This window comes from Sinocyclocheilus rhinocerous, unplaced genomic scaffold (assembly GCF_001515625.1).
Source record: "Sinocyclocheilus rhinocerous isolate Xijiao unplaced genomic scaffold, SAMN03320098_v1.1 scaffold576, whole genome shotgun sequence".
NCBI classification, from domain to species: Eukaryota; Metazoa; Chordata; class Actinopteri; order Cypriniformes; family Cyprinidae; genus Sinocyclocheilus; species Sinocyclocheilus rhinocerous.
The window spans coordinates 863,008-873,336 of record NW_015662167.1 but is presented as its reverse complement, the minus strand read 5'-3'; the positions used below and the strand labels follow the sequence as shown (position 1 = coordinate 873,336).

General features: G+C 33.8%; 1 protein-coding gene across 1 annotated transcript; it reads right to left on the bottom strand.

Annotated features, from left to right (window-relative positions):
• Positions 1–736: 736 nt before the first annotated feature.
• On the bottom strand, positions 737–6,871 carry LOC107727740 (acidic mammalian chitinase-like). The gene is made up of 11 exons (XM_016537700.1): positions 6,838–6,871; positions 6,022–6,045; positions 5,668–5,872; positions 5,510–5,560; positions 5,123–5,288; positions 2,623–2,747; positions 2,405–2,525; positions 2,125–2,307; positions 1,922–2,038; positions 1,702–1,834; positions 737–756 (listed from the first exon to the last, which is right to left on the bottom strand). The coding sequence occupies exons 1-11, from the start codon at positions 6,863–6,865 to the stop codon at positions 737–739; spliced, it is 1,173 nt and encodes a 390-aa protein (XP_016393186.1). The 5' UTR covers positions 6,866–6,871.
• Between the last annotated feature and the right edge of the window lie 3,458 nt (positions 6,872–10,329).

The following is a 10,329-nucleotide window of genomic DNA, read 5'->3' as shown; positions in this document are numbered from 1 at the left end:
AAAAAAAAAAAACGACTTTATTCAACAATTCGTCTCCTCCACATCACCCTGGTGCCATTTTGGAGAATATCCGCTGGACGTAAACAACGTATGCTGTTCTGTGTCAGCTGCGTCACACGGATATGCTGTTTCCATTCAGAACAAATCACAACAACGTAGGAAACAGATCGCAGCTGGCACAGAACAGCATACGAACATTTACGTCCAGCGGATATTCTCCAAAATGGCACCAGGGTGATGCGGAGGAGACAAATTGTTGAATAAAGTCTTTTTTTTTTTTTTTTTTTCGCACAAAAAGTATGCTCGTAGCTTCGTATAATTGCGGTTGAACAGATCTCCTTGCTACATTTCTGGACTTGTGAACATTTCAGTTGCGTTGCTGTCTATGCAGGGTCAGACAGCTCTCAGATTCCATCAAAAATATCTTAATTTGTGTTCCGAAGACGACATGAGGGTGAGTAATGAAAGAATTTTAATTTTTGGGTGAACTATCTTTAAGTCAAGCCAGAAGAAAAGTATCATATTGTATCATATAAGTCATAAAAGTGGTCCAAACGACTTGTGCGCTATATTCCAAGTCGTACAGCAGTGGTTTATTTATTTTATAGCAACTTATTTAAAAGCATAACTTTTTTTTTGTGCTACGCAGAAGAAATGTATACAGATTTGAAAGAAAATGAGAGTAAGTAAAATTATTATTAGAGTTTAGGAATTAAAATAAAGAAATAAAAAGTAGTCAATGTGGGATAAAATATCCTAATGAAAAGAATACAACATTTTGTATGTATGTGTAACTGATTCTCAGTCACACAGCACAATAGCCAGAAATTTAAACTGCACAATGTTGCTCTCTTACTTTTTAATGTAGCTATTACTTTAACTACACAAGCAATGCAATTATTAATAATTATGACAAAAATACAAAGAAAAATGAAATAATCTTCATATATTCCAGTAAATGCATGCAAAACTATATCTTGTGTTTCACATTACATGTGCAGAGGCAATTTCTCAAAACGGTTCCGTTTTAGACAGTTTTAACATCCAACAAAAGTTAGTTAGCTGTGTATTTACACTACATTAGTTGCTTGACTATTGACTAAAATGGCTCAATGGCTAATTTTAAAGCAGAGGAATAAGAAATGATTTCACATTAACAACCACAACTATTCACAAGTACTCCACATGCATCCATATGTAGGCTACAACCTAGGTATCCTGCATTTTATATTTTAAAAATTGTGCTCAGCTGTTTTACCATCTAGGTTTTTACATTAAATCAACATGTTACCCCTAAAATAGGCTATGCCACTGAGTTAGAAAACTTGCAGTCCCTAATGTAATAAAAACGATCATCTGGGATGGTCGTGCTGCCCCAGAATTATTTAAAATGGCAGGGGTGCACCAGGTGATATTTGTCATTCCTCCAGTACAGCTATAAAATGAGTTAAGGGAATCCATTCTGTGATAAAGTCCATCTGATCTGTTTACACAGAACTGACTTTTCAATGCAGGAAGAGAGTTGAGAATGTTCACACACGTTGGCAGTGGTGAAAAGCCCTTTCCAACTGTTGCAAAGGAGTTTGTAGTCATGGAACCATCCAATTCATCTTCTGCTCCTGTAGCAAATAAATAATTATATATCAGAATCTGAAGATAAATAACCATTCTAAAAATCTAATCAATTAATGCAAATCTTACCAAGGATTAACCATTTCTTCAGGTGGTTGACTAAAGGGTAATTGCCTTGTCCACAGAAATATCCAGAAAAATCATCCAGGTCTAGAGCCCATACAAATGCACCTCCAAAGCCATGTTCCTGTAAGTATTTTATCTTAACAATGAAAAGCAGAGCTGTTATTTTTCATGTAACATAATCTGTCAATTTAAATGTAAGAGTAGTCTATGTAACAGAATGTACCTTAATTTCAAAGCTCCTCAGATTGTCAAAGCCCACCCAATCACCTCCTTTAATAGAAAAAGGAACTTTCTGGTCTTCTATCCACTGTACTACCCCGCCGTTTAGGAAAAGGCATATCTTGAAAAAATAAAATATTTCTTAACTTAATATAGACAAGCATTTGCAATTTCTGTCTAGAAAAGATAATTTCCTATGAGATTTACTTCAAAGTAAGACCACAGGCCCATCTCTTGTGTATAAGGTCCAGGAGAAGCCAAGTTATTGGCTGGGGCTCCAACTCCACTCTGAGAGGAGGTGAGGATGAAGGAACGTCCATACGTGGCAAAGCCCATCAACAACTTCTCGGGAGGAGCTCCCTTGAATCTCCAGTATTTTAGTGCAGAATCCTGTATGAAAGATGAAAATATGCCAACTACCCAGCAGCAAATTAAAGGTATTCACTGTCTTGAAGCCTGTGCTCATAATAAGAGTCAGTCTGCTTACGGTGTTTGAGTTGATATCCTCTTCGTCTTGGATGCCACTGTACAAAGGGCTGTGATGTCTTGCAATGCCATCGTTAAACGTATGAAAATCAAATGTCTTGACACTAATAAGGTCCAAGTACCTAAAAAATATGTTTTTACATTTTTTAACTTTTTTTGTGTGCAATTTTTGTAATTGTCATAAGATAACACGTCAGCTGAATGACATGTTGCTCTTACTTTGAGATCTCTGGAATATTGTAGCTCCTTTCTATAACTTCTTTCTGTGCTGAAACAGTTGCTGTTAGAATCAGTCTGGCATCTTTGTTTGACTGGCCTTCAGCTAGAAATGCCTCCAGAAGTTCCTTAAGTTTCACAAAATTCATTTAGTTTTTTAGGTAATTGTTTTAACTCATTTTAAGCATAAACCTCAATAAATGTTATGCTTAAACCAAGAAAAAAAACATTTGAAAAAATTGATTAGATTGTGGTCTAATGAAAGTATAGGACAACAACTTAAAACCTGTTTCGATTGGACAAATTGGGAAATTTTTGATGACAGTTCACTTGATGAAAGAACCACAGTGCTGAATGATTACATCAATTTTTGCGTCGAGTTGGTTAAAAGAGGTTCAAGTGTATTCAAAATCAAATAATAAACCATATGTGACTAAAAGTATTAAAGAAGTTATATATTTGAGGAAAGAAGCATTTAAGAATAAAGATATTAGGGTATTTAAACAAACAGAAAGAGAGTTAAAAATTAATTTGAAGGAAGCAAAGCAAGATTATAGGAAGCGCCTGGAGGAAGCAATTCAGACTAATAATACTAAGAAGGTATGGGACATTATGAAAACAATGACTGGATTTTCTCCCTCAAATAAATCCATTGTAACTGATAATGAATTTTGTTTTGAGAATGAATTATATATATATACAGTATATATATATATATATATTTACATTTTTTTCTTTTTACTAGATTCTAATCAACAGGTAAATATGCCAAATGCAATGAAATAATAGATGCTGTGGCTCCATTATCTGCAGAGAGAATTGTTATTGAGGTAGATGATGTCAGGAAAGTGTTTCAATCTATCAATAGGAAAAAAGCTGTTGGTCCTGATGGGTGTAGTGCAGGTTTTTTTCTAAAGAATTTTGCAAATGAATTAGCCCTAGTGTGGCAATCGGTATTACAGGCCACAATTGACACACATATTGTTCCTGTGTTATGGAGGACTGCATATATAAACCCATTATCCAAAGTTCCATGTCCGAGAGAATATAAGGATTTTAGACCAATAGCCCTTACTTCAGTAACATGGGAAATGCTAGGAAAGATTGTTACTTCAGCATTTAGTTCAGATGGTTAAAGACAAACTTGACCCTTGGCAGTTTGCCTATAAGAAAGGTTACAGTACTGAAGATGCTGTTGCTATTTTAGTACATATTATTTCTAAACATCTAGATAAACCTACTACTGCCGTAAGAACTTTGTTTCTAGATTTTTCCTCCGCGTTTAACACAATACAGGTTGATATTTTGGTGTCAAATCTTATACAGTTGGGCGTAAATTCCCATTTGATTTGCTGTTATATCTCATTTCTCACAAATAGAGTTCAGAGAGTTCAGAGAATAAAACATTGTCATCTGCTATTATAACAAATTTTGGAGTACCCCAGGGATGTGTCAGTTCTGCTATACTTTTTACTTTATACAGACGATTGTCGAGCTGACATGACAAATCAATATATTTTAAAGTATTCTGACGACACTGTTTTAATATCCGTGTTGAATGCTTCGGACAGTCCTGTGCTACATCAACAGAGTGTGACAAAATTGGTAGAATAGTGTGAGAATAACGATCTTGTTATTAATACGAGTAAAGCTGAAGAAATCATATTTGGGTCCAGATTTGATGGTTGTACATTACCTGTTGTTATTCATAATGAAAAAATCAGACAGGTTAAAATGTACAAGTATTTAGTTGTGATGGTTGACGATATGCTGTCTTGGAATGATCATATTGATACTCTCTGTAAAAGAGTAAAGCAAAGAATTTACTTTCTTCGTCGTCTTAGGTCTTTCGGAGTGAGAAGGAGATACTTTTGCTAGTCTTTATGTCTGTGATTATGAGTATCCTGCAATATAAGAGTCTATCGGTTAAGTTAAAAACAAAATTGTTTAATTACATAAAAATCTGTTTAAGGATTGTTGGTCAGCCTCTTGAGAAGCTATATATGATTTAGCCTATTATAACAACTTGTTAAGGCTAGCTAATAATAGCTGATTCTAATCACGTCCTGCATAATGAGTTTGTCTTATACCGTCAAATCGGAGGTACAGAGTCCCAAGTTTCAGCAGAGTGAGACTGAAGCATTCATTTGTGCATCAGGCTATCCTTGAGTTGAATAAGACACTTAATCAAAAATCAAGAGTATAAGAGGTGAAGGTGCTGTAAAGTGTAGGGTGTAGTTTTAAACGTATAGTATATGTAATGTAGGATGTCTTAGCCTTAAACGTATAGTATTTGTAATGTAGTATGTAATGTAATACTTATGTAAGTGTAAAGTATAACGTGTGATGTTTTTGTACTGTGTATATTAAATGTTTTTTTTGGTGTTGAATGTTGTAAACATGGATATTGTCAGCTGAGAAAAATGTCATACTTGTCTGACAATAAAGTATCAACATCATCATCATCATCATCATCATATGAAAACATATTTTTTATTTGAACCTTGCAAAGTAGAGTGAATTTCAGTTTTTCTTCTGAATGCGTCTCTGAAGTGCCTTTGTATTCCCAGTCCAAATCCAGCCCATCAAAGTTATACTTCCTCAGAAATTCTATAGAAGACTTGATGAAAGTCTGACGGTTTGTCCAGTTGGACAGCATAATGGAGAATCTAGTGTGAACAAGTAAATTCATGACTACTTACTTCACTATAACTTGCAATGTGGCTTCCAAATTGTTCAGATTAATCGCAAATTTGCAAAATCTCTCTCAATAAACCATGTTTTTGTAAAAAAAAAAAAAACCAAACAAAAAAACTGTATAAAATATATATAAATGGTACGTTACCAGTAGAGATCAACATTTATTCAGAAACAGAAAAAGAATGCTTACTGGTTCGAGTCCTGGTCTCTGACGGACAACAAGGTTATTAGGTGAGGATTTCTAAAAGAAACATTTTTTGCGAAGTCTGTGTCACACACCAGAACATCTGACAAATCAAACATATACAATACTAGAAACGTGTATCTCTGAGCTACAAGCATCCTTACCGGTTCTTAAGTGCATTGAAGGTCGAGTAAAGGGCCACATCATTCCACTCACTGCCTGCTATGTTACTGGCATAGTTTACAATGGCAAATGCATAGATCAAATGAGTACACAAGTTTGGGTCCACATTCTCAGGAAGGTACTTAGCAGTTCCTGCTCTGTACTGAGACCAGTTTGTGAAGTAACACACCAGTCTTGAACAGGTTACTGAGGAAAAAGACAATAAAGACACATACTAACATGTCAGCAGTAATTTGTTTGCGATGTAATTTAAATGAATAATTCTCAGTCTCTCAATACCTTTTAAATAACATTAGAATTTTCACTTTAATGCAGTGGATTGAAAATAACCTTACCGAACTGAAAGAGCAAGTTCAGGCCTGACAAAAATGGAAAAAGATCATTAATAGATGCTTTTACGTGAGATGAATATATTAACCTTCCTGTTGTGTTCAAAAACTGGGTAAAACTTCTGTTTTAGAGTCAAATTGACATATACTGGTTTCCATGCAATTTTCCAAAAATCAGCACTATGAAAAAAGACATCTATTATAGCTTGTTTTTATGTTCAGAAATCCGTATAGACACAACATAATGTCTTTGATGTTTTTGTCTTGACTACTTATAGTGACTATTTGCACACCGAGGTGCAAATAACCACAAGTATAAATAATATCTAACATTATTTCTATTTATCTCTTGCTATTTGTACTTCCTCTGCCTTTTTGTTATGTCTGGTTCTCAAAACCTTGTGAGAGTAAAATGGGTTTTTCACACTTTTTTTCAGTGCTGTTTTTTTTAGATCCAAAAAAATCTAACAAGCAAAAATGACCAGTACAAGTTACAAGTTTCAAGTTGTTCGACAAGTTACAATAAAGGGTTTCTCTTTGTTGGTTTTTGGCAAATTTATGGAAAACCGTTGGGGTTAATGGGGGGTTAACATGACCCCAACACAAGGGAACAATTTTTGTACAGCCTTTCTAAAACACATCTATGTCACAAATTTGCATGGACATTCATGACCCTAAATGAGAAATATTCACAAAATTTCAAAAAGAAATAAATAGTTTAATCAGTATTTCAAGTATTTTGAAAATCGAATGTGGTTCAAATTGACCCCAAGACAACAGTGGGGTTAAAGAAACATATTTGAATAAAAATAGACAAAATACCTGTTAAATGTGTTATTCCCCTGTTCATTTTGTTGCTGCTACATGCCCCTTTAGTTTTGTGTGGGGAAGTCCGCATAAAGTAAAATTAAGGGTGGGGAGAGAGACAGGGAGGGCTACACATGTATAACATGACAGTAAATGTCAGCTCAGATTTTTCTTGCCTATAGAAACATCTAAATTTCAGTCAGATTTGGCCAATCCAGATTTACCTGACTGTAGTAACAGACCAATCAAGATTTATTTATTTTGCAACTTATTGTTTTGAATGAAGATTTTTCTTTCTTTGACAAACACAATGAAGATTTAGTGTATCTCTCTTGGTGGAATCAGTGGTGTAGATGTCCATTCCCTTGAGGCTGTTCACAATAGAACGAAATGAAATGATATTCAAAACAATTGAGAATACAATGACAACTTTATTTTGAGACTGTGAAGAAAAATGCTCATGCACTTAAATCTTACAAATTTTATCATAAATAAAAGTGTGCTATTAAATGTTAAGCTCTCCACATTTAAGCACAAACATCATAAACAATATCTACACATGTTATCTTGTTCGAAAGCCTTGTTGTCTTATCTTAAAAACAAAACAAACAAAAAAACAGATCTGACGTGACCTATTTCAGTTTCACCTCAAGGTCTCTACCATTATTATTTTTACTGAAACTAGAAACTCTATAGTGTAACTAAACTGCAGTATCGTTGCTGAAGTCGCAAAGTTTGTCATCACAAACATGATATGTTTCAGTGACTTCAGGCATGTGGAAATTTAGCATGTGGACATACAAAGGTTCATCACATTATCTTCAACAGCCTTAGGATGAACCCACTTCTTCTGTATAGGATCATACAGGGATAGCCTACTATAGATATATATCAGTAACTTCAAGCTAATATTTATGATAACATGTACCCAGTGTTACACAAGAAAGTTACATTAGGTCATTGTTCAATCAGATAGGGGTACATTTGCTCTTTGCAGTGTACCTTATTTTCGGTGGAAGGTGTTTAATCCAGATAGAGACAAGGGTCCAGATAGGGACGAAGGTCATGCAGGTGTCAATCCAGTGATAAAAATAACAACAACACAGCAATTGGTAACAACATCACCTGAGCTTGCACTCCAACACATCATCTTTGACCTGTCTAAACACCTCCATCAATATAAGTGGGACATTGTAAAAGTATTAATAACTAATAAAAGTGTCTATTATATGTTTTTTTATTGTTTGATATTGATTTAGTTTAGTCTTAATGTCTTAATTTATTCATACCCCCCTCTATATTTTAATTTGTGCACTATCAGTCAAAGGTTTGGAATAATACGATTTTTAAATGTTGTTTAAAGATGTATATTATGCTCATGTATAATTTCCAGTATACCCATTACACAGAAATCCTACTAATATGCTGATTTGCATATTTTTCATGTTGAAAGCAGGTTTTGCTACTTAATATTTTTGTGGAAACCTTGATATACAGTACCATTCAAAAGTTTGGGGTATAAGTATAAAAAATAAAGAAAGAAAAGAAAAAGAAATTAATATTCTTATTCAGCAAGGAAGCATTAAATAGATGAAATGTTACAGTAAAGACATGCATAATGTTACAAAAGATACTTCAAATGCAGTTAAAAAAAAAAAAGATTCTACTCTTCAAAGAATCCTTTAAAAAAATCCACTAAGTTGTTAGACAGCAAAAACTTTTCCACGTTGATAATAAGAACCATAGTAATTGAGTACCAATAATAATTGAGTGCCAAATCAGCATATTAGAGTGATTTGTGAAGGATCATGTCACGTTGAAGACTGGAGTACTGGCTGATGAAAATTCAGCTTTGCCATCAGAGGAATAAATTATAATTTAAAATATATAACAATAAAAAACAGTTCTTTCAGATAGTATTAATATTTCACAATATTACTGTTTTACTGTATTTGTAATCAAATAAATGAAGCCTTGGTGAGCATGAAAGACATTCAAAAACATAAAATCCTAGGTATTCCAAACATTTGTCCAGTATAGAATTCTGAAGCTTCATTCATGGTAACATTTTAATAAATGTGAGCCAAAATCATCACAATTAAAAGAACCAAAGACTTAAACTACTTCAGTCTGTGTGCATTGAATTTATTTAATACACGAGTTTCACAATTTGAGTTGAATTACTGAAATAAATGAACTTTTCCACGACATTCTAACTTATTGAGATGCACCTGTACTGCCTTTTCAAACTGTGATTATTGAGCACATAGTCACATGTTTAGCAGATTAACAATAGTTCCTTACCTCCTGTCCCAGGGCTCATACATTTTAACTGCCCTGTTAAAAGAAATGTATGCATGCAGGTTTTTAAAATTTTTTTTATCTTTTTATTTAGCATTATATTATTTACATGTTGTATTATTTAATACGGAGGACTAGGAGTGACAATGAACGAGTAAGTTAAATTGCTCATTGAAAATTGCTCTTTGCCTTTTTATTAGTTTTGTCAGGTTTTTTTTTTTTTTTTGTAATTTTGGCAAATCTTTTTCATTACAAGCCAACGCACCGATGCCACATCTAGTTGAACATACATTATGTGTGACATTGCATTTGTATTGTTGTTACAAACCTTAGTACTCAAGGCGAGATAATAAGTTCAGTTCAATTGGAATATCAAATATTGTTTCCACTCTGTTTCAATTAAGAATACCATTTTTGGTATCCATCATACTTCAGCAGAAATAAAATACTTTCTTTGTGCTGCATTTAGCGCAACCAAAGCCGACCTGTAAGACTACTGAAACCAGATGTGACTACTTGAACCAGATGTGTTGCAGCTGACAGTTCAACATGAGAAGAAAGCAACACAAAAGAGAAGCATTCTGACTTCATGAGGTCAGAATGCTTCTCTTTTGTGTTGCTTTGTTCACAACTATATCCAGAAAACAAAAATAGGTAGTTAGTGCAGACAAACACCAATGGAGGTTATATTTAAATTTTATGACGAAAAGTGAAGGCCTATCAGTGGAAGTTCATGCATTAAATGAAGAATTCTATCCCATAAAATGCTGATGGTGAAAGTGATGGTGGCAGGAGGATAAGTATTTTTTAATCATCAAAGGATCCATCCTTATCATCCATATCATGTGTGCCACCAAACGTTTTATTAGCCATCCTTTGCAACTTGGAACCAGTAAATTAGGCTCATTAAATCTTTCCTAAGTCACAAGTTATTTGTCATCACACTGATAAAGTCACATTGATAGCTAATTGCCTGGAAACACTTAATGTGTTTTGTTATTGCACAGTAAGCATTATGTAGATGTGGTTGGTATGCCTATTAAACATGCATTCTTCATACTGTATTTAAATTCCTAGTTTGTTGGTTTCAAAAAAATGCTTTCAGATAAAGCACAAATGTTTTGTTTTCTCATGATTTTACCCACAAATTAACATTTCTATCATTATTTACTCACCCTCATGTCTTTCCATGTATTTTGAATAATC